Genomic DNA, 24,651 nt, shown 5'->3' with positions numbered 1-24,651 from the left:
AAATGACAAATAAGTAATAATATATCTTACATGGAATCTTAATTACCAGCTCACCTCTTGCCCTTCTTGCCCTATTGCCTTCTAAAACAAATGATTTAATCTTACATTTTATGTTCAACAGATGTCAAGGATCTTGAGTTTCACATAAACATTGAAAGATTTCCTTCATTTAATGTTTCTAAACAAAATGCCTGACAACTATATATCAAGACTGCCCGGATGGCGTCTTCTGTCTGGCAAGGGGGGGGGGCTGGTGGCTGACTTAATTTCAGGATAAATACAACTCTTACAACCATATGAAATAAGAATCTAGCATTCCTTAAATCCTTTGCATAATTACATTTAAGCCAATATATTTAAGCTAATATATTTCATACATTTATCATAGGTAGCCTCTTAAAAGAATAAAGCTTCTCAAAGTGAAAAGGAAGGAACTCAATAAAACACAGCTTTTAAAAGAAGCCTCTTCAGTTTGCACCTCCCCCTTTCCCCCTCCTCTCCAGCCTCAAAATAAAATAGGAAGAAGCTGCTTCTTCTGCCAAGCCAGTTGCCTTTCCAACATTTAACACATTTTAACCTTTTTTAACTCTCTCAGTTTAAGAAACAGCTTTAGAAGAGACTTCCCCAAAAATGCTCTCTTTCTTTCTAGCTAAATGTTTTTCCTTCCATTTGCTCCTGGCCTTTCAACCTTAGAAAGAAGATCTGGCTCATTTTACTGGGAGGCACATTAGTATTATCTTTCCCCATTCCTAATGGTGTTTTCTCAGCCTTGGGGCAGCATATGTAATTCTCCCTTTTTTATGACTTTGAGAATTGTTTTTCTACTATAAATCAATGGGGCCCTTCTTGTCTTAGGAGGAAAAACATCTTGCCAAGGTTCTTTTAGGCAGCTGGTCTTTTGCCTGGCATGAAACATTTGAAAATCCTTTTTTTTAAGCTCATTTTTAAATACAAGCCTTGATTGAAATATATAGAAGCTTTGATAAACATGCAGGCTTATGATTAGATGCCTCAGTATAATGCATTTTAATGTTGTTTTCATTGTGGTACATTTTTATGCACTCTTCCCCCTAATATATGCATCAGGGTTATTTTTTAGAACTGCATTGTAACATTTGAAGAAGTGGGCATTTTGAAGCTGAATTCTCCTGCGGTGCACAGATTGGTTCAAAATGTGCATATTAGGTCATTTCCCATTAACGTGCAAACAAAACACAACTTCTCCCCAGTCCAGACTGCCTGCTCTGCCTTCTGGCTTCTGTTAAACAGCAGTGATCTGGCTTCAGCCTTAAATGTCCTACCATTAAAAATAAATAAAATAGAACCCCCATAGTTTCTCAAACTTTCTTTTAAATGTACAAAGTCTTGTCACTTGTCCGTATCTTTGGACTGAAGACTAGGGGGTGGGGGGGATCCAGTTCAAGCTGGGAAGAATCCCAAAAGCCTTTAAGATTTGTCAGCAAATAGTTGGTGGTTATTTAAAAACTACCAGAACTGCATTAACGTAATTAATAGCAGGCAGGGTAAAAACCACACATTTCCTCTCGCATGTTGTTCCTTTTTACCCCCTCCACTGGTTCCACATACAGAACCCAACGCAGCTGGCTGTTGAATCTTGCATCTGCACTGGCAATGGAAAAAACATACCCTATCTCTTCTGTGGGCACCAGGCCAGCTTAGGAGTCCCAGAGCAGCTTAGTTCCAGGGACTGAGGGGCAGCTACCCCCCCCCCGGCATTGGATATCTGAGGCAGCTCTCCCTCCTCTACCTAATAGTAGGACCGGCTCTGTTTGGAAAGGAGGAGTATTTAACCCTTTGTCCCCACCACGGTTGCAATTTGCTGAAACAACCATTGGCACTAGTAGTTTATTTTTCAAGATAGCAGCTATGCAAAGGTAGAAATGCCACCACAGATTGGGCCCTCAGCCTCTCAGCTAAGTCACCAGCTGATCTAATTAAGCCTCAGCCCATGCCATGGACTACTTCATAGCTGTCAACATTTCCCTTTTTTAAAAGGGAAAATCCCTTATTCCAAATAGGATTCCTCACAAGAAAAGGGAAAAGTTGACAGCTATGCATCTGTTGCCTTTTCCATCCCCATTATCCAATTTTAGACCAGGAATAAAACATAGGTCCTCAGGCCCTCTGGGCCTCTCTTTGTGGCCCTTGGGGCTTTACTTCCCAGGTCACACTCCATCCTGGCCCTGCTTTTCTTCCTCCTTGCCCAGCTGGAATGTGTCTTGCTTGAACTCTTGCTTGCTTGGACAGAGGATAGAGAGGAATGTTTGAGTGTAAGTGGAAACCAGCCTACTGTTCCAAGGTCAAATTCACCCTTATTGGTCTGCTCGCTTTTACCTCTGGCCCCAACCACCAGTGGCCCTCAGAAGGAAATGTGGCCCTCAGGTTGGAAAAGGTCCTTGCTGGTCTTTTAGAATATCAGCCTTTTGGACCTGAAAGCCGTCGCTTCTTTGGCTTAGGGCAGCTGTCTCACTTAACGCCACTGCCAAGCTGCTCCACGTTTGTTTGCAGACACCCTGCTCTATGCAGTGCTTCCCCTCCTAGAGAAATGGTGAATTTGATAAGCCTTCAAAAGAAGCATTCCTTTGACACCTCTCATTCCTCCTATAGGCTACTCCTCCAGAAGCACTCTGAAGGTGTCTGAAGCTGCCGGCGAAGCGTTCCGGACCGAAACGAGGCAGGAAATGGCTCTTGCTGCGGCAACCCTCTCGCCTGTGCCACCTTCTTGGTCTACACCAAGCAGATCCCAGTTGTTGCAAGAAATCCAGACCAGGTGAGATGCATGGGTTTTCCTCAAACTCCAGGGCCCAGCACAAAACACCTGGGGGCTGGGGGCCTTGGGATACCCTCTAATGACACTCTTGCCATTGGCATAACCCTAAGATTTCCCCTCTTCTGCACAAGCATGATACATAACAGCTGTGCAAAACAGGGAGAGCTCATCCCTGAAAGGCCATAGGATAGGCAGTTTCTTTTAGGGAGGAGCCAACACACCGCTCAAGCCAATCGGAAGGCTGGGAAGGAGCTTACGGGTTACTACAGCTCTGTGCTGTCTTCATTCTTCATGGGATTGTGGTTATGATGCTTTTTCTTCTTGGCATTCATAGTGTTTAGAATCATGGGGCTCTTAAGCTATGGGACAGCTCAAATGGTAGAGGATGAGACTTAATATCAGGGTTGTGGGTTCAAGCCCTGCATTGGGCAAAAGTTTCCTGCATTGCAGGGGGTAGATGATCCTAGTGGTCTCTTCCAACTCTGCGATTTTATGATCAGAGGAGGTTCTGCTCCCCCCCCCGGCAGTTCCAAGTCCTCCCCAGCCTCCACTAAGGCTCTTTGCTCTGCATAATATCAGGGGGGAGAACCAGCCCCCATGCTTCCTCTTCCAAAGCGGCTGAAGTCAGGAGAGACAGGGAAGATTCATTCCTTCTCCAGTCCACATTCCCACCATTCAGCCTCCTCCTTTTGCTCCTTCCTCCTCCTGCATCAGTGCCTTTCTTCTTTTTTCTTTTTCTTTTTAAATTTTTATTCATTTTCTTTTTCATTCATTACATACATCTCAAATTCTTAACATTTACTATATATTGCTCCCTCCCTACCCTCCAAGACTTCCCCAACTTGCGCTTCTGTTTTGTTTCTATTTTCACCCACTTTGCCATCTCTCAACAGAAAAAGTTATTAATAACATAACATCAAACCTAAAAACATGAAAATAAAATTAAATACAATATCCTATTTCACTATCTTCTAAACATTTTCTGATGCTAATAATGTGGGTGTTTATTTAAATCCTGCCATCAAGTCTATTGACTTTCTTTGTTTCTGCAAATATAATATGAATGGTTCCCACTCTTTTTTCAAAGTCTCTGTTGTCTTTTTCTCTTAGTCTTTCTGTCATTTTGCTAGTTCTGCATAGTTCATCAATTTCTCTTGCCATTGTTCTTTAGTTGGTATTTCTCCAATCTTCCAATTTTGTGCAATCAACATTCTTGCTGCTGTAGTGGCATACATAAATAAAGTCCTCATTTCTTTTGGTATGTTTTGACCTAAAATACCTAATAAAAAGGCTTCTGTTTTTTTTTACAAAAGTTATTTTTAACATTTTCTTCAATTCATTATATATCATTTCCCAGTAGGATTTTACCTTCTTACAATCCCACCACATATGATAGAATGTACCTTCTGTTTCACATCTCCAACACACTGATGCAAAAATGAAAAGAAAGACTGCCTTTCAATCAACATCTGATCCCAGCAGCCCCTTGGGGCTCATGACAGCTCCCGCCTCTTCCTGCCATTCTTTCAGCAACAGGACAATCAATTCATCTCTTTCTCACACGGCAGCTTATAAATCTGCCAGCACCTCCTTGACATCACCTGTGCTGTTGTTTGGGCAGGATTTTCTTGGAGAAGCACGCCAGCGAGATGGTGCACCTTGAGCTGTCCTTGATGGCTGAGGAAATCAGCATGATCTCTTGCTTTTGCGAATCCTCCAAGCTGAGAAAGGACCTGGTGAGAGAGCTGTCTGTCACAGAGAGGGGCAATGGGCAAGAGACAGAATTTGCTTTATGGAGTGTCCTCCAGTAAATGAGATCTTTAAAGGTGGATGATTGGTCTTGATGCTCAGCATCCAATTATCTGAAACGATTGCATGAATCAAAAATGGTGCTATGGTTCCATCCCTAATATCTCCAGGTAGATTTGGAAAAGAACCCTGGAGAACAACTGTCAATCAGTGTAAAGTCTGGAAAAGGCATTGGGAGTCTGTGGTCCTCTAAATGTTGTAGGACTCCACCTTCTATTATCCTTGACCAAGGGCCATGCTGATGGGAGTTGGAGTCCAACAAGATCTGGAGAGACAAAGCTTCATTTCCGAGCACAATTCAAAGAGTTGGTGCTGACCTTTAAAGCCCTAAACGGCCTCAGCCCAGTATACCTGAAGGAGCGTTTCCACCCCATCGTCCAGCCCAGACACTGAGGTCCAGTTCCGAGGGCCTTCTGGCAGTTCCCTCTCCGCAAGAAGTGAGGTTACAGGGAACCAGGCAGAGGGCCTTCTTGGTAGTGGCACCCTCCCATCAGATGTCAAGGAAATAAACAACTACCTGACTTTTAGAGGACATCTGAAGGCAGCCCTTAGGGAAGTTTTTAATGTTTGATGTTTTATTGTATTTCTAATATTCTGTTAGGAGCCGCTCAGAGTGGCTGGAGAAACCCAGCCAGATGGGTGGGGTATAAATAAATTATTATCATTATTATCATTATTCCCCACCCCTGGTGGTTCCCCCACCCCAATAGCCTGACCCTGAATAAGGCAGCTCCCTACATCCTAATGTCTTTACTGAAACCTAAAAGCATGAAATCCAATTTTTTGATAAAGTCTAATTTACCAGTTCACACTGGAGTCTTGTTGAGCGATAGTGACCTCTCCAGGTTAGCAGCAAAGGCTGAAGAAGGTTCTTCCACTGCCACCTGAACGTTGACATTTTTAATATCCGTTTTGTGTTCTTTGATCCCTTTGCATCGAGAAATTGACCTTATTGCCCTGTGCTTCCCATATCCCTATATTTCCAGGGAACGACACAAAGGCATAACTTGGGAGCGGCCAACGATTGGGACAGCCTCCTGAAGGAACTGGCTGAGTATCACCAGCATGCTGAAGAAGAGCTTAGACAGCAACACTGGGAAGAAATTAAATGTGCCGGGCTCAGCCCTGAGGAAAGAACCCTCAAAGACGGGGCTTTATTCTCTCTGGAAGAAATCCTGCAAAATCTTGCGTCTCTGGGTGCCGACCTGCAAAAAGCAGGGGCCCCCTCTAGATTAGGCCTTGGAAAAGCAAACAGTGTGAGTTGCAACTCCCGGAGTCCTGTGCTTTGCAGACTCCTGTCTTCATTCCCTCTCTCTGTAACCTGTGTTATTCAATGACAGGCTGGAGTGGATGCATTTGGCAGAGAGGTGGGTTGGGTTCGATCGGTGCATGGATATTATGGGGAGAGGGAAAGGTACAGAGACTTTGGGGAAAGGGCCATAGCTTAGCTATAGAGCACATATATAAACAAATACGCATCCCTACTGGGTTTCCCATTGTTGTAGCTCTAGATCCAGCACAGACAGCAAGACAAGCCTCAGTGCCTCTACTTCTCAACCCAACGTTCTAGGCTGCCAGTTCTTTGTTCTCCTTCATTGGCCCACAGAGCTTGATAACACCACCTCCAGCCAACAGTAGGGGAAAGGTCCAATTTGGACCACACTTCACAAAACAAGGCAGATCCCTTACAGACTTGGCTGGAATCATCAACTTAGCAAAGAGATTGGTTTGACCACTTTAGCAGTCCTTTATTCTTTGCAGAAACCCCATTCCAGGGGGACAAAAGCACAGGCTTGGTGGGGACCCCAAGGATGACGTCTAAACTAAAAAATATGTTTTTATATATATTGGAAGCCACCCAGAGTGGCTGCCGAAGGCCAGCCAGATGGGCAGGGTATAAATAATAAAAATTATTATCATTATCATCATCATCATCATCATCATCATCATCATCATCATCCCCCCTGGAAAAAACAATGCCCTTACAGCAATGTTATCTTTTGCTCTGCAGGAAACTCAAACTTTGGAGAGCAAGCTGGGCAGAGGCTCAGTGGCTCAGAAACTGCGAGCCACGGCAAGCAAGATAGTGAAGCAAGAAGCTATGAAGCAAATGTGGATACACAGAGTTCTGGATTGTTACAACCATCTCCAGGTACAGCCCAGCCTCTTGTTTCAGAGGAAGGACCATAGCTCAGTGACAGAACACCTGCCTTGCATGCAGAAGGTCCCAGGTTCAATGGTCGACAGCTCCAAATAGGGCTGGGAGGGAACCTTCTCTGAAAATCTGGCTGCCTGCCAGTGTAGAGAATACTGAGCTAGATGGACCAAGTGTCTGACTCAGGCCAAGACAGCTTCCTATGTTACTCCGCATCAGTTCTACTTTTAATGGGTAACTATATCCTGTATAGGGACGTGAGTGGCACTGTGGGTTAAACCACAGAGCCTAGGACTTGCCGATCAGAAGGTTGGTGGTTCGAATCCCCGCGATGGGGTGAGCTCCCATTGCTCGGTCCCTGCTCCTGCCAACCTAGCAGTTTGAAAGCACGTCAAAGTGCAAGTAGATAAATAGGTACCGCTCCGGCGGGAAGGTAAACAGCGTTTCCATGCGCTGCTGTGGTTCGCCAGAAGCGGCTTAGTCATGCTGGCCACATGACCCGGAAGCTGTACGCCGTCTCCCTCGGCCAATAGAGCGAGATGAGCACCGCAACCCCAGAGTCGGTCACGACTGGACCTAATGGTCAGGGGTCCCTTTACCTTTACCTTTATATCCTGCATGCACTATCTTCATGAGTTGTTCTAACTTTGCTCGGTTGCAGCTCCTCCCATGGTGATGCCACTGCTAACATTGGTGTGAATTTCTCTACCTTCTGCCCTAAGAGATGGAGCTGTCCGGAAGACGTATTACAGGTTCTGGATAACTTATGCTACACAGCTGCAGGGGAAATGGTAGCCCGTGAGGTGTCCCAGTCAGCTGAGCAACATCAGGTGGAGAGAGTGATGAGCTTTCTCCAAAAGTCCTCTAAGGAAGGGGAAATACTTGTCTCTTTCAAAGAAATGGATGAAGCTGAGCTGAGGAAGCTACAGGCACTGATCCAAACGGAACTGCAAGCACAGATAGAGGAAAAGGTACAGAAACTGTGCTACATTGGCCTGGCTGCATCCAGATGTGGCTGTCAGGCTTTGGGGAAACAGCTTCCTCCCTCCCTTTGGCTGTGGATAAGCAGAACAAAGTAGTTCTCTTGCCATTTAAAGAGATTTTAATGATCACAGCAAAAGAACAGAGTCCATTCTTGGAGTGAAGGTGCTCCCAGTTAAGGTTTCCACCCACTCCACCCCAAGTCACCCGAGTCACTTCCTCGTCTTGCAATCTGATCTCGCAACCACTGTGCCTTCTGTGGAGCTACTTTATCTAATCTCCTTGACCTTGGACTGATCGGCTGGACACTTTCCAGCGAACCGGACTCTGTTCTCTCTCTCTCTCTCTCTCTCTCTCTCTCTCTCTCTCTCTCCCCCAGTTCTTTTTCTCCCAGCTATTCACTACCCAGTTCTTCCTAACTTTTGTCTTCTGAACTCTGTCCCTCTGCAAACCACTGCTCCAAATCTATACTGTCCCACTGCTCCTGAGAAAATTCAGGATCCTGATCTGGAGCAGGGGGGAGGCTCCCACCCTCCTCAGCATGGTCCCTGACAGTGCCCCAAACTCAGGATTCATCTGTAACGTATCAGGAAAAGGCAACAGCTAGAGGTAGAACACCGACTCTGCATGCATAAGGTCTGCATGCAATGGTATGAATCTGCGATTATCCACACTTGCCTTTCATCCACTCTTCCCTTCATCCTTTTAAAAATGGTTCTACAAGGGTTTCTCAATGTTTCCTCCAGCTGGAGGCCAAAGAAATGGAAGCGATTCAGGAGGTGGCCAAGCAGACCCCAGGCCCCGCGGCTGCTGAACAATTGGCGTATTTTCTCCTGACTCAGAGGCATCTACGGCAAACAGTCTTGGTATCAGAAGGTATCTCAAGGCTTCAAAAAGCAGGCCCCAGAACACCAGGCGATGAGAGCTCCACAGAAGACCTTGCTCAGGAGGTAGGGACATGTGTTCCTGCCAATGGACGTCTCTAAGATATTTTTGATAGTAGAGAAGAATGGCTGTCAAAATTGCAGCATTGTGCAGATACTACAGGTCAGCTACTCTGAGTGCTGGAAGATTGACAGGATGTAAAGCTCTCTTATATTTAGCTTCAGCCAGCCTTCAGCAGCCTTTTGCTCTCCAATTGTTTTGGACTACAACTCCCATACATTTCAGCCAGGGGGCAGCCACTGGGAAGGCCCTGTCCCTCATTTGATTCAGCGGGGGGCACCCAGAGCAGGGGATCTTATGGTTCAGGTAGGTACGTATGGGAGAAGGTGATCTTTCAGGTAACCTGGCACCAAGCAGGTACCTTTGAATGTCAGTTGCAGGGCAGCAGAAAGCAGGGGAGTTCTGTTTGCTTGTCAGCTTCCCAGAGGCTGAGCACAGTTGAAGGCAAGATTCTATGCTAGATTGAATGCACACAGCAAAGCTCTTCTATTGCTCTTTTTAAACAAAATAAAAGAGGGTGGCCTTGATCGTATTGAATCTGGGCCTTTCTGTGTTTCAGGAGCTGCTTGTGGATGAAGAGATGAAGGGCATTGCTCAGCTGCTGAAGGGGAAAAAGGAGTATGAGGACTCCATGCTGGAGCTGCAACACACGGCCCGGATGCTGCAGTTGAGGGAGAGGCAATTTCAAGAGACGGTCCAAATGCTGAAGGCTCACTCCTCAGACAAGGTGACAATGAACTGACATTATTATGATGCATTGAAATTACATCCTGTTCTTCCTCCCCAAGCAGCCCAGGGTAGCAAGCAGACACTTTAGAAACAAAAAAGAAAGCAAAAACAGTAAAATATATATATCTAAAAACCATTACAGTGGTACCTTGGGTTAAGAACTTAATTCGTTCTGGAGGTCCGTTCTTAACCTGAAACTGTTCTTAAATTGAGGTACCACTTTAGCTAATGGGGCCTCCCACTGCTGCGCAACTTCTGTTTTCATCCTGAAGCAAAGTGCTTAACCCGAGGTACTATTTCTGGGTTAGCGGAGTCTGTAACCTGAAGCGTCTGTAAGCCGAGGTACCACTGTAGAAGGTTTGCTGTTGCAGCTCAATTCCTGTTTGCACTGGCTTGTCCTCTGCTACCTCCCAAAGCAGCCAATTTGTGTTATGCCTCATGGTAGCCATTTTGAATGCTGCTCACAGCCTTTCCTCAATATTCCAAGTGTGCCCACTGACCTGCAAAGACTCACAAGCCCTACATTAACAGTGACTATTTTTGCTGACTCCTCTGCTAACCTAACCACTGCCTATATCCTGTCTTTCTCTCTTGCTGTTTCAATGCGGCCTTCAAACAGCAGCGCCTGGAGGATGCTCGCCAGATAGCTAGTGGACTGCAGGACTTCAGGAAGCAGAAAACCAGAGAGCTGGCAGAGCAGCTGAGAACTTACCTGCTGGGCAGGCAGAAGGCAAAAGAGGGAACCTCAAGCAATCCCAGTCCACCCCAGGTAGGATTTGCCAATGGAAGCCATTGGTTTTCTGCAGAGAAGATTCAAATGAGATTGCCAAATGAGAAGAAGTTAATCACTTCTTGTTTCTTAAAAAAAATTAATTAAAAGTCATGGTTTCTTTCTGCCCTGCAGAGTGAAAGTCCTCCTCTAGAAAAAAAAGGCAAAGGAGGAAAAGGAAAAGAGAAATGGGTGGATTCCCAAGAAGCTCGGTTGGTGGAGCTGGAGGAATCTTACCAGGAGCAAATATTGGAAGAGAAAGCCAAACTGGAGGATCAGCTGGAAAGAGGGGAAATGAAGAAGTGTTCAAAGCAGGTGGGAGCAGGAGGGCTGGCCCTTCTCCAAAGTGAATGAACATTGTCATTCAAATGGTGTTCGTGCACCATGTCATGTGATCGATTATGTGGGGCGGGGCTTACCTGGGCACTCCAATATATTTTTTCAAGTTAGCACCCCTGCATGACTTCTACACACACAAAATGTAGCTCTGTCACTGAAGGAGAAACTGTAGTTCCTGGCTTCTGGAGTTTCCAGTATTGTGAGGTCTATTAAAGAGGCTCAGAGCATTATGCAGAAATGCCCCTCGCCTGCCCCAGCTGGACTCCAGGAAGTGGAGGGTCAGGACTTACAGATATTTAGAGGGAATGCAGACAGCAACTCAGTGCTTAACCCTTCTTCTTGTTAGAAACTGATCAGAGAACATGATGAGACGGTGACCTTCTTGGACAAGGCGTTTCGCCAAGATGTGCACAAGCTCAGAGGGAGGATGGAGAAAGATCAAAGGAGAAAATACTCAGGTCAAGAAGACGGAAATTCTCTGACTTCTGAAGCTGCCTCTTTGCCGGGACAAAACCAACCCAGCCTGGCTGAAGACAGAGTTCTCTCCCTCTTGGCAGAAAGTAAGTCTCCTTGGCTGCTAACAGAAAGTTAAACCAGCCTTGTCACTCATCCATGGCCCAGTGAGCACTTTCAAAATAAAGTGAGCGACACTCAGTGATGGAAGCTGAGGCTTCAATCACATAAATGGAGAGACCTTCGTTGGTTGCTAGCAAAGCTGATGATTTCGGGGTTGCTGTCTCAGACCAATAGCCCCATCTGAGGTTTGTTTACTTGGGCCATGTTAATGCCATGCATTTTAAACCCTATTATACCACTTTAACAGCCATGGCTGTTTAAAGAGAATTATGGGAGCTGTAGTTTGCTAAGGGTGCTGAGAGTTGCTAAGAGGTATCTAGTCGTCATCGCCGTCCCAGCTACAATTTCCAGAGAGGTTTAAAAAGAACCCCTCAGGGATCTCTGGAAATTGCAGCTCTCTGAAACAACTAGGTTGTTGTTGTTGTTTAGTTGTTTAGTCGTGTCCGACTCTTCGTGACCCCATGGACCAGAGCACGCCAGGCACTTCTGTCTTCCACTGCCTCCCGCAGTTTGGTCAAACTCATGCTGGTAGCTTCGAGAACACTGTCCAGCCATCTCGTCCTCTGTCGTCCCCTTCTCCTTGTGCCCTCCATCTTTCCTAACGTCAGGGTCTTTTCCAGGGAGTCTTCTCTTCTCATGAGGTGGCCAAAGTATTGGAGCCTCAACTTCAGGATCTGTCCTTCCAATGAGCACTCAGGGCTGATTTCCTTAAGAATGGAGAGGTTTGATCTTCTTGCAGTCCATGGGACTCTCAAGAGTCTCCTCTAGCACCATAATTCAAAAGCATCAATTCTTTGGCGATCAGCCTTCTTTATGGTCCAGCTCTCACTTCCATACATCACTACTGGGAAAACCATCGCTAGGCACCAAAGGCCTAGGTACCTCCTAGCAACTCTCGGCACCCTTAGCAAACTACAGCTCCCATAATTCTTTGGGGAAGTCATGTCTATTTGAATGTATGGTGTAAATGTGGCGTTGGTCAACAAATCCCATGGGGTCATAGCCATTTCCAGAGCAGCATGCTGAGCCGTATCCAGAACTACTTTCTCTCACTCTCAATTTCTCAATTTCGGTTTCTCCCAGTTTTTCCTTTCTCAAGTTCAGTTCACCTCGTTTATGCATCAGTATGCAAATTATCCAGCAAAAAATCTGCACAAAAATACAAGTGCATTTTCAGGCACATTTTTTAGCAACATAAGTAGCTGTTTAGCTTAGTATTACCTACACTGACAGGCGGCAGCTATCCAGGATTTCAGGCAAGAAGTATTTCCAGCAATACATTGAGATGCTGGGATTGAATTTGGGATTTTCTGTATGCAAAACCAGTGCTCTACTAGTAAGCTACAGCTCTTCCCCTGACAGTTTTTTCCTAATATATATATGTACATGCTTTTCGCGTGAGATCAGCCTTACACAAGCTTTTTGGATGCTGTTTTTGATTGGGAAATGGCATCATCAAGTTTGGAGGAGTGTGAATCTCAAGGATAGTTGCATTAAGAAGAGAAATGAACTATTTTCTCTCCCACCCCACAGACAGGGATATGAATGTGTCTACACCATTCTTTGTCTTAGATCACACTAGCTAGATTAATAATAAATAATAATAATAATAATAATTTATTTATATCCGGCCCTTCCCAGCCGAAGCCGGGCTCAGAGCGGCTAACAACAGTAAAATAATACAGCATTCTAAAATCAATGCTCTTCCCTTGCAGATATCAAGGTCTTGAAGCAAACTGAACTCCTAGTGAGTTTACGAACCACCCTGCTGAATCCTCGGTTCACAGCTCTTCTGTCTGGTAAGGCTTCCAAAGTGATTGTTGTCACATCATCTGGTGCTATGTCTTACTTTTGCAAAGGATTGAAGGCTCCTGTGCACTCCTGAATGAGCTATATTGCATGTTAGTTATGAAATGCGCCCTGTGAGTAGCCAAACTTGGCCAAAAAAAAACACCTGCCAACAAGCAATGTGAATTCTCTTCCTGTTTGTGTAGATAGCAATGGATCTGGTGGTGTGACATCTTCCAAGCTCCTTGCTCTTCTGAAGGATGTGAATTGCCAAATCCAAAAGTGTGCAGCAGCAATTGGACTGCTGGACGTCCATCGTCCGGAATATGGTAATTCCTTTGCATTGCACTCTCTGTTCTGCTTTCAGTAGGCAAAGGCTTCAGCACCATGGACAGGTTCTTTTCTGGAGGGAGGCTACTGGATCAACAGCTTGATTGGGGCCTTGGTTCATTGCCTTTGAAGATATAACAGCTGTTCTTGCTCTCTATCCCCCCACCCCTCTGTCTGTCTGTCTCTCTGTCTCTCTGTCTCTCTCTCTCTCTCTCTCACACACACACACAATATAGCTACACCCCGTTTATTCTTGTGTCTTATCTCTATGGCCTTCTCCTTCTCCTCTCTGCTGCCCACTTCCTTCTCAAACCATCCCAAATTCTTTTAAGAATTGACACATCAGTACAAGTCAAGTAATTCATGAACACTTGATATGCATCCTTTTATCCTTAAAAGCAGTATTTATTTTTGTCTCTGTTGCTTTAATTGAGGGACTTTGAAATGCACCAGCCTATATTGTACAAACAAGCAAAAGTAATTAAAATGAAATACCCAAGAGAACAAATGTATTTTGGTTCATGTTTGTTTTTCCTTGCAGATAAAGTAAATTCTTTTCAGGATATAATGGACACTCAGATGGTCCCTAAATCCAGAGATCTTGTCCCTCTGCTCACATCAACCCTTTCTGCAAGGGAATTTGTCGTGTACCAATACGGAATGGTGATCCTGAAATTCCTCAGGCCTCATATTGGCGTAAGTGTTCACAAGGTTTTTCAGGGAAACAGTCCCATGGAGTGCACAATGGTACGCTTTGCATGGAACCCAGCAATCTGAGCAGAATCTTGAAAAAAAGATTGAGTTTTAATGGCTGTGGACTGGAACATATGCAGAGGAATATAGTGGTACCTCGGGTTAAGAACTTAATTCATTCTGGAGGTCCGTTCTTAACCTGAAACTGTTTTTAACCTGAGGTACCACTTTAGCTAATGGGGCCTCCTGCTGTCGCCATTGTGCAATTTCTGTTCTCATCCTGAAACAAAGTTCTTAACCCAAGGTACTATTTCTGGGTTAGCTGAGTCTGTAACCTGAAGCGTCTTTAACCTGAGGTACCACTGTAATACTGTCTTCTACTCATGCTACTTTTGTGCTGCCCCACACCAAGAATTCCAAAAGCAAGAAAAGAGCAACAGTGGTGCTATTCATTTAAAGCACTGAGAGACAGTATTTCTTCTCTTAACACAGCCTTCACAAACATAGTGCCCTCCCGATGTTGTTTGACTACAATGCCCTTCATCCCTGACCATTGCCCATGCTGGCTGCTGGTTCTGCTGAGAGCTGGAGTCCAACAACATCTGTAGCACCGGGAAGGCGAAGGCTGTCTTAGCTGTCCATCACTCCACGTGGCTCCCAGTTCACATCACTCTCTCCCTAAATACTTTATTCCTTTTCGTCTGGAAGTTCTGTGAGCTTCAGCCCCTCTGGGATGTATTGCAACAATGGAAAACCTCCCCCAAAGAAATGGCCAAATTAGCCCTCCAAAACATTGAGCAAAGTGGTTTGATTTCATGTCTGTAATTAAAGAACAGGCAGATTGAATGTGAAGGATGTTTTGTATTTGAGAAAGTGGCAGTCTTATTCTAAATTTTGATCAGATATGGCTTGTGCTTTGGACGTACAGTGCACCAGAGAGGCAAACATATCCATAGCAGATTGTTTTCTTTCAATGTTAGGCACCAGAGATTGATCTGTGTGTTGCTTCCAGCATTCCCTCCAGCAACACACCAGGAAACGCCTTCCGGAACTCTTTCCATTATCAGGTACGTCCTCTTGACAGAGGGGAATCTTCTCCAAAACAAAACAAAGAACAAATGTCCCACGTAAATGAATGTCTGGACCTTCCTTATATCATGTCAGACCATCTAGGGCAGGTGTGGGGAACCTCAGACCCAAAGGATAAGTGTCCAAGCCTCTCTATCTGGCCATGGGACTCTAGCTGCCAGACACTTGGAAGCATCCCACAATGAATTTTGACATGTGGGAGGGACAACTGGCCTGTCAATCATGTGGTGTCACATTATTGATATACTGTAGTTGACATGTGGGTTGTTCTGCCCACCCGTCAAAGGCAGGATGGGACCAAATACAGGGTGCAGGTCCCAGCACCAAAAAGTTTCTCCACTCCTTAAAGTATGGAATTCACTCCCACTAGAGGTAATGTTAGCCAGCAACTTAGAAAGCTTTAAAAAGGTATTAGAAAATCCCTGGGTGATATCACTGGTTGGTAGTTGTAGTGGTGGTGTTCTCCTATCAGGCTTTGGGGAATCGGATTCCTCTCCTGGTGGCAGTAAATAAGCAGATCAAATGAAAGGAGTGTTCTTACCAGGTAAGTTATTTAATAATCACAGCGAGAGACAAAGGAATGCATCTCTCTCTAAAAAAGGGCATTGCTCCCGGTAAAGGTACACCCTCTCCATCCCCACTCCTACGTTGGTGTGGCGATCACACAGGGTACCCGGACGTTTAATGGTCTATTGATCCCTGTGTCACCACTGTTATCACTTACCCGCTGCCACCAACCAGTTACTCTCGGGTAAAACACTGGGTCCAGTCAGTTGTTAAAAGTGAACCAAATAAACAAGTTTATTTTATAAACATTAACAAGTTTATGGTTTCTCAGATAATAGTCCTGTCAGTATCTTAACTTTAGTTTCTTTACTGGCCTATACCTTCCTAATACCTTCTGACTGACTATCTCAACTGTTTGACTGACTCCTCTTAACAAATTCTCTCTCTCACACACACACCCGACTAGCCCAACCCACAGACCTATCCTCTCTGTCTCTTCTAACTCCAGACTGTCTTCTCAACCACCCTAACTCTAACTCGCTCTCAAAAAAAAGAAGAAAAACCTCTGTGCTTAAACCTTATACACAGTTAACTCTGCCTCTTGGGTTCCCATTGATTAGTCATTTTACAATTAGTTAACCCTTTCCTTATGAACCCAGTATGATGTCACACACCTAGGAGGGCAAACGCCACAGTTGGGTAATCTGAGCTTGTTGCCGCTGCACTTTTTGTTCTATCACTCTCATAGCCCATCTAGTCTTAGGTGAAGGGAAGTCAGGAAAGCATTCTAAAGACAGTGCCTCTCTCCTGCTGTTTCCTCTTCTAGCTGTTCCTCACCCAGTATTTCCCAGCTTTTCCCCTCTGGACTATGCCCCTCTGCAAACCACTGTTCTAAATCAATTCTGTCCTTCTGCCATTAGGAAGGTTCAGAAAGGGGGGAGTGCAGCTCCCACCATTCCTCTTCAGTCCAGTGCCTGACACCTCCTCTGCTATTAGGGACAGTGTGCCTCTGAAAACCAGTCACCGGGGGACACCGGTGAGACAGTGCTATTGTTGCCGCCTCCTGCATGCAGGTTTCCCATAATGGGCATCTGGTTGGCCACTGGGAGGAGAGAGCACTGAGCCAGATGGATCTTTGAATCAGGCTCTTCTTATGAATTCTGTGAAAGGAGAGAGGGGGGGGGCACAGAAGATTGGAGAACTTTATAAGTATCAGAAGCCTGAAGGCGAAGGACCTGGAGCTAAAAGCATCAGTCCTCAGTTTTTCTCATGTGTTCAGTATTTATCTATTTATTTAAATGTTGTCTTTTCACCTTCCTTAGACCTCTGGCAACAAACTGTTCATTCTAAGGGAGTGCCTGAGTTGTGTGGGCAGTTTTATCCTGCTTCTCGTGCACTGCCTGGCTCACATCGCTGCCGAAGACCTCAGCCAGGATTCCAGTCCAGCTTTTCGGAGGCTCTTTTACCAGGTACAAAGCAGTCATAACCGTGTAAATCCGTGGACACTTAAAGGGCATGGTAGTTAAAGGTTGGGACGCAGGTGGCACTGTGGGTTAAACCACAGAGCCTAGGACTTGCCGATCAGAAGGTCATGGTTCGAATCCCCGTGCAGGGTGAGCTCCCGTTGCTCGGTCCCTGCTCCTGCCAACCTAACAGTTCGGAAGCACATCAAAGTGCAAGTAGATAAATAGGTTCCGCTCCGGCGGGAAGGTAAACGGCATTTCTGTGCGCTGCTCTGGTTCGCCAGAAGCGGCTTAGTCATGCTGGCCACATGAGCCGGAAGCTGTATGTCGGCTCCCTCAGCCAATAAAGCGAGATGAGCGCCGCAACCTCAGAGTCAGTTACGACTGAACCTAATGGTCAGGGGCCCCTTTACCTTTACTAGTTAAAGGTTGGCGGCCTCCTGGGTGAGACTCCAGGTGTGAGCAGACTGGGAAAGAGCAATGTGGCATCCATCTGTTAATTCCTGTCATGGAGAAGCTAGTAAAAGTGTTCCCTGGACCCACGCAAAGAAAACAGGGACCAGAACCGCACATAACTATACTGCTGAGCTGCTGTGCCCAGGGTCAGTGTGTCATTTCTGTTAATATATATAGTTTATATGCAGCAGAAGTTAATATTAGTTAAATGAATCCTTTACTTGGAGCGCACCCTCAGTTGAACAGTATTCAGATTGACACTTTGTATAAAATAAGGAAGTTTGTGTTTATTAAAGGAAGTACATTCTGGATAGGAAAAAAATCTATAGCTCTAGCTGACTGTCTGTTTGGAGAAGCAAAGCAGTCATGCTTGCCCCTTTGTTCTCAGAAGATAGATCCAAGATGACCTCTTGTCTTGAGGTCCAGAGAAAGAATGGGAGGAGGAGCTGGAAGCTATAAACAGGATGCAACCTAAGACATATCAGTCTAAACATCGGAGAGATAAAGAAAAGTCATTGCAGGGATAGTCGCAGGGATGGTTTGGGGTCTTCACGCATGCAAACCCCTCCCAGCAAGCTGAATTGCACCCAAAGTTCCAACAATTTCTATGTGCATCTGTATGAAAATCAGCAAGGATTTTGGTGTGCTGCTTCCTTCCTAGCCCCTCTCCATGTTTCATTCAATAAGCAGAGAGAGGAATTCAGAAAACCAAGCAGGGTCGCTGTTAATCTGGGCCCTGCCAGGCCTGTACAGGCACACCTCATTTTATTGTGTTTCGCTATATTGTAGTTTGCAGATACAGCTTCTTACAAGGACGTGGGTGCAGCTGCAGGTTGCATGCCTTGTGTCGTGGGTCCACACACACCCCGCCCCTCCCCCCTACTAGTCCTCTTCTCCAGTGGATCTGTAGCCAGGTTTTTCCCTTTCCACCCCTATAGACTACAGTAAAGTGTAAACATAACTTTTATATGCATTGGGAAACACAAAAATGTGTGAGACTCACTCTACAGTCATGTCTCAGGTCACAGCCACCTCAGGTTGCATTTTTTCAGGTTACACACCCGCCAAACCCCGGAAGTACTGGAACAGGTCACTTCCAGGTTTCGGCAGTCGCGCATGTGCAGAAGCACTAAATCGCGTTTTGTGCATGCGCAGAAGCGCCGAATTGCAACTCGCACGTGCACAGATGCTCCGCTGTGGGTTGCGAACGTGCATCCCGCACGGATCATGTTTGCAACCCGAGCGTCCAATGTATTGCAATATTCAGTTCATTGCAGTGGAGCCAAACCCACAATATCTCTGAGGTATATGCATCACACCCAGGGGTTATAGTGTGCTCTGTGCACACAGTAGAACATCCATGATGAGTGAAAATGGATTGTGTGTGTCTCTTCTGCAGAAGCTGCTTGGATCTTTATTCACCTATTATGCCCAGCAGTGGAAGATGTAGGGGCTGCTTTTACATACTCTGTTGTGCACATTCCCTTTAGCCTGCGCCACAATTCACAGTGCCTTTCGGTGCCAGCCACCTGAATTATTATTTTTAAACACTTTAAAATATCTGCACTTCCTCTGCCACTGTCCTCTGGTCCCTGACCTGGACCAGGTTCCAGCCCAGCTCAGCCAAGGAGCAAAACGTTTGAAATCCGCAAGCCCACTACTGAGATTGGTCACGTTGATGATGTGCCATTGATTCAGCAGAATTTAAGTGCTGTAATCAACCTGGACCCAATGAGGTGTCTGGGTTAATTTTCCAGGCAACTAGAAGTACATCCAGGAATTTGCTTCCAGCTCTGCTATGCTCCAATGAGTGACTTGCCTGCACCATGAAAATAGCTCCAAGGGATTCTTTGAGACCAACAGATTCAGCTTGCCGTGAACTCATCTGAAAAGTTATTCTGATAATTTTTCTTCTTTCCCCCTACCCTTCCTTCATATTTCTCTTAATTTTTGCTACCTTGAAATAATGTGCATTAAGCATACTTAAGGAGAAGGTGCAATATATATATATATATTTATATATTAACTATATTATTTATCATTGCATCTAAGGCACTCAAGGCTTGCCTGGGTGAAATGTTCTCTCTCAGGCTTCAGACATCAGCAGTTCTGGAGGACAGTAAATCCGCTGCAATGATGATTAACGAGGCTTTTCTGAAGGGAGAGGGGATGGCAGATGAGAAAATCAATCTCCTCTCAGGGCTCTTGGATGCCAAAGTGAAGCCTTCTGAAGATTTAGAGGAGGAGGTAATTCTTCACACACACACACACACACACACACACACACACACACACACACCAGTCCACTCTCCACCCCTTCCCAGGGTCCCTTGTGCCACCCCAGAGAGAAAGACCGGTTGCTTCTCAGTCAAGATTGAAGAAGGCTGGAATAGCCCTGGACAGCTTCACTATATGTTTATGAATTTGCAAGGGGCGGGTTTGCAAAATATATATATACCATATTTTTTTGTGTATAAGTCTATGTTTTTTTCTCCTAAACACTAATGTCAAAACTTAGGAGGCGTCTTATACATGGATACATCTCCCCCCATTTTCTTAAATCTGAGTCCCCCAAAATAGGGGGCGTCTTTTACATGGGGATGTCTTATAGATGGAAAAATACGGTATGCTGCAGCATGGAGCAATTCCTGTTCAAGCTTCCAGCTAGCTGTGTCCTTTTCCAGGATATTCCATTCCCCCCTTTCCCCGCCCCAGTTTTCTGTGCCATCCCTAAAGCAGCAGGTCAGCATACTACTTTTAAATGATCACAAAGTATTAACAAGCAAAAGTCACATACAAAGCCACTAATATCTAGCAAAGCTACAAAACAGAAGGTGGGAGACTTATTGCCCTGCAGTTGCTGTAGTTGAACTCCAACTCCCATCAGTACCCGACAGGTCAGTCAGGGATGATGGAGGTTGTAGTTCAACAATAGATGGCCATGGCTCTCTGTCCTTGACATGCAACCAGCACAGAAGTTCCCACCTGCCTGCATAACCCCTGCAGATGTCCCCAATAGCACCTGCTGCTTTGTCGAATTCTAGGGTTGGAAGGTCCACCAAAGGTCACCTAACCCCCTGGATGCAACGCTAGAGAAGCAAATTCATTAATGGTCACCTTGCCTTTCTTTGCAAGCATGAGAGCCTCTTGCTCGATGTGGATTTTGACGACTCGCTCAGAAGCAAACTGCCCGGAAAGAAGAAGGAATATTATTCCCACATCTTGCCCAGCGGCCAGGAGATTCTCCCATCGACAAGGTGAGAGTGGTCCAAGTCACAAGTGGTGGTTGATGACAATGTACTGAAAACAGGTGGGTAGTCAGCCTGGGGCCCTCCAGACATTGCTGGGTTGCAAACCCCATCATCCTTGACCATTGGGCATGCTGGCTAAAGCTGATGGGTGTTGGAATCCAACAGGAACATCAGGAAGGCACCATATTGGCTGTAGTAAAAGAACTGAATTGCCTCCATCACGACCCTGTCCTGCTGGCTTTCAGCTTATATGAGGTCTTGCTCTGTGGCCGTGCAACACATTTCCCACTTTGCCACTCTGAAACTATGCACTTTGTACCTTGCTCCGTCTGGAATCCCAGAACCAGCAGCCCGAGGCTGCGGCGCTTTTCTCAAGTGCTTCAGATGTTGCATGCATTATTATTGTCATTATTTATTAAATTCTTTTTTTATTATTATTAAATTTTTTATTAATTTTTTCCATAAAATCTCCAATCATACAAATTTTCACATATTTTAACTTATTGGACCTCCCTCAACTCCTCTGACAATCATCCGTAGTTAAATTTCTATCTTCACATTCCTTAATTTTAACATCGCCTTTAAATAAAATTTTTCTATCCTCATTTACATTCTTGCAATATTCCTTATTTTTTTCACAAAGCTTCTTTAAAACACACTAGCGTTGTGTGTTCCTCACATACATTTTTCAAATATTCTCTGAATTTTCCCCAGTCCTCTAGAAACTTATGATCTCTTTGGAATCTATTTTTTCCAGTTAATTTGTCCAGTTCTGCATAGTCTGTTAGTTTTGTTCTCCATTCTTCCAAAGTTGGTACTTCATCTTGTTTCCATTTTTGAGCCATCAATATTCTCGCTGCTGTTATTGCGTACTGAAAAAGTTTACAGTCCCTCTTATTTATTTCCTTCATTATTTATTAAATTCATATACTGACCTTCATCCGAAGATCACAGGGTGACTGAAAACATGAAAACAAAACATAAAAACACAAAATATACAGCATAATAAGACAAAACAATGCCCCCACCCCTCAAAAAAAAAGACATTTAAAAGGCCATAGATTGTTTAATCAACTAAAGGCCTGGTTGAAGAGTTCACCTGGCGCCCAAAGATATGTATTGAAGGTGCCAGGTCAGCCTCTCTGGAGACAGCATTCCACAAACTGGGAGCCACTGCAGAAAAGGCCCTTTCTCATGTTGCCACCCTCCAGGCCTCTCGTGGAAGAGGCACATGAAGAAGGGCCTCACAATATGATTACAGTGTCTGGGTTGGTTCATATGGAGAGAGGTGGTCCCTGAGGTATTGCAGTCCTGGGCCACTTAAGGCTTTATAGGTCAAAACCTGCACTTTGAATTAGATCCAGGAACTAATCAGAAGGTCTAGTTTGTTCAGCGAAACTGGGTTTTGTGAAGATGTCCAAACCCAGCCCAGCGGATTGTGAAACAGTTGTTGTTGCCATTTTAGCTATAGTTTGGCATTATATCTTACTACGACTTCCTTGCATAACCATAGTTCATTTGTCCACTCTATCTCCAATGCTTACCAAGTTGCTTATCTGTGAGACAAGCCATAGTTCACTGAACAAAATGCTTAAAGCAAACCATGGCTTAGTGTTATGTGTCAGTGCATTCAGTGTCCCAGTCATTTGTACAACAACCTTTGAAAGTGGGCCAATGTTGCAGGTATTGAGGGCTGGAAGAGAGCAGCTGAGCAACGGCAACCAAAGGAAAGCATGAAGTCGGGAAGATAAATCTCCGAAGTCACATCCACAACATACATTTGTATTTTGTGGCTTCCCATAGACTCCTGGGAACTGTAGTTTGTCAATAGTGTTGGAAACTGTAGCTCTGCAAGAGGTGGACTACAATTCCCATGATTCTTTAGAGGGCAACCATGACTATAAAAGTATTGTAAATGTGCTTTAAATGTATGGGTGTGGATATGGGTTCAATTACTACACAGCATGCACCAAGGCCTATCAGGAACGTGCCCCCCCCCCAGCACAGCGGGAGAGTCAGCCTCGGAAATTGAGCCTAGCGAGGAAGAGGCTGACTCTGTTGATGAGAGTTGTTTGTCTGATTTTAGAGAGAACAGCCTGGGGCCCCTCCTCTTCAAGGAAGAATTGGTTAGTTCCCAAGGGGAGGAGGAGTTGGACATAGGTCAAGGCATCGCCAGGCAACCAGCAGATAAGACAGTGTTGGAGGCTGAGTCTTCTGAGGAAGAGGTAGCTCAGCCCTGCGGTCCTAAAATGAGGAGATTAGAGAGGCTGTGAGAGCAACGGAAGGGAAGGAGATGAAAGGTGGGATTTTGGCGTTCTTCCTGTTGGGGAAGGAACAATGAGTCAGACTGAGCAACTAGATTAATGAGAGCAGGCAGATTGCCATGTTCTGAATGTGTTTTTCTTTCAAATAAACTTGTATAAAACTGATGGAGAGTCTTCGCTGCTTTATCGGGCTGCTCGCTTGGCCAGAGATCATCATAAGGCCTGACCTGACCCTTCCTCCCTTTCCTTAGCTCACAGGCCAGCAGTTACCCCCACACCACCCCTGAAGCAGCAGCAGACAAGCTGGATGTGCTCAACGAGAAGCTGGTGACACTCCTGCAAGAGGAGGAAGAGTGCATCTCCAGGAGCGGAGATGATGGAGCTTCACTGTTTGATGAGCTCAAGGCCATCGGCTTGGAGAAAGACTCTCTGCTGAAGGAAATAAAAACCCTGGAAAGGAAAGTGGCAGAAGCCAAAAAGGGGAGGCCGGAATGAATCCGTGGAGTCTTAGAAAAGCAATGGGGGCAGGAGTGAAAGAGGCAACAAGTTAGGATTGTGCCTCTCAGGTGGGCACCATTGCCATTTTTAGAGAGCGAGGTTCATGGTGAGTTCCGGCATCCTTTTTTTCTAGAAAAATAGCATTGGAGATGCCTAATCGCCCCCAAATGCTTGACTTGACATAGCTGCCTGTTTTCTCTCCCTCTACCCCAATGTACATCTGCAACGAGTCGTGTAATGTCAGCTTGCAGCTTAAGCCAAGGATGGCAAGAGTCCGTCGCCAGGACATGATTAGCAAAGGATTCCAGTTCTCAGTACAATTGGTTAGTTATGGCGAGGCCCACATGAACACAGCAAGGCTGGTAAAGACCATTCCCAAGGCAATGCGTACATGTTGTTGTTGTTGTTGTTTAGTTGTTTAGTCGTGTCCGACTCTTCGTGACCCCATGAACCAGAGCACGCCAGGCACTCCTGTCTTCCACTGCCTCCCGCAGTTTGGTCAAACTCATGCTGGTAGCCTCGAGAACACTATCCAACCATCTCGTCCTCTGTTGTCCCCTTCTCCTTGTGCCCTCAGTCTTTCCCAACATCAGGGTCTTTTCCAGGGAGTTTTCTCTTCTCATGAGGTGGCCAAAGTATTGGAGCCTCAACTTCAGGATCTGTCCTTCCAATGAGCACTCAGGGCTGATTTCCTTAAGAATGGAGAGGTTTGATCTTCTTGCAGTCCATGGGACTCTCAAGAGTCTCCTCCAGCACCATAATTCAAAAGCATCAATTCTTCGGCGATCAGCCTTCTTTATGGTCCAGCTCTCACTTCCATACATCACGACTGGGAAAACCATGGCTTTAACTATACAGACCTTTGTTGGCAAGGTGATGTCTCTGCTTTTTAAGATGCTGTCTAGGTTTGCCATCGCCTTTCTCCCAAGGAGCAGGTGACTTTTAATTTCGTGACTACTTTCAACATCTGCAGTGATCAATGCGTACATACCCTACAATATTTCTCCAATGAAAATAGGGGCATCCTAAATAATAAATAAATAATAATAATAATAATAATAATAATAATAATAATAATAATAATAATAATACCCTGCACATTTCACTGAGTTGCCCCAGCCACTCTGGGTGGCTTCCAACACATATAAAAACGTAACAAAAGATTGAACATTAAAAAAAAAAAAAAAACTTCCCTATACAGGGCTGCCTTCAGAGGTC

At 45.2% G+C, this 24,651-nt stretch overlaps 1 protein-coding gene across 1 annotated transcript in view; it reads left to right on the top strand.

The window, feature by feature from the left end:
* Window positions 1-23,832, top strand: part of LOC309331067 (uncharacterized protein) — a 63,505-nt gene extending 39,673 nt beyond the window's left edge. The window contains exons 17-34 of the mRNA XM_081843050.1: window positions 2,629-2,791; window positions 4,413-4,527; window positions 5,587-5,856; window positions 6,612-6,752; window positions 7,478-7,726; window positions 8,483-8,686; window positions 9,241-9,408; window positions 10,030-10,179; window positions 10,315-10,494; window positions 10,865-11,078; window positions 12,810-12,893; window positions 13,089-13,211; window positions 13,754-13,908; window positions 14,886-14,972; window positions 16,824-16,970; window positions 19,473-19,667; window positions 20,556-20,677; window positions 23,187-23,832. Of these exons, the coding sequence (XP_081699176.1) occupies window positions 2,629-2,791; window positions 4,413-4,527; window positions 5,587-5,856; window positions 6,612-6,752; window positions 7,478-7,726; window positions 8,483-8,686; window positions 9,241-9,408; window positions 10,030-10,179; window positions 10,315-10,494; window positions 10,865-11,078; window positions 12,810-12,893; window positions 13,089-13,211; window positions 13,754-13,908; window positions 14,886-14,972; window positions 16,824-16,970; window positions 19,473-19,667; window positions 20,556-20,677; window positions 23,187-23,430 (3,011 nt within the window). The 3' untranslated portion in view covers window positions 23,431-23,832. The remainder of the gene's footprint in view (window positions 1-2,628; window positions 2,792-4,412; window positions 4,528-5,586; window positions 5,857-6,611; window positions 6,753-7,477; window positions 7,727-8,482; window positions 8,687-9,240; window positions 9,409-10,029; window positions 10,180-10,314; window positions 10,495-10,864; window positions 11,079-12,809; window positions 12,894-13,088; window positions 13,212-13,753; window positions 13,909-14,885; window positions 14,973-16,823; window positions 16,971-19,472; window positions 19,668-20,555; window positions 20,678-23,186) is intronic.
* Window positions 23,833-24,651: the final 819 nt, after the last annotated feature.

The sequence above is a fragment of the Podarcis erhardii genome (assembly GCF_964252035.2).
Source record: "Podarcis erhardii genome assembly, chromosome: 16".
NCBI lineage: Eukaryota > Metazoa > Chordata > Lepidosauria > Squamata > Lacertidae > Podarcis > Podarcis erhardii.
The sequence above is the reverse complement of the archived record's forward strand: the minus strand, read 5'-3'. Positions and strand labels throughout refer to the sequence as shown.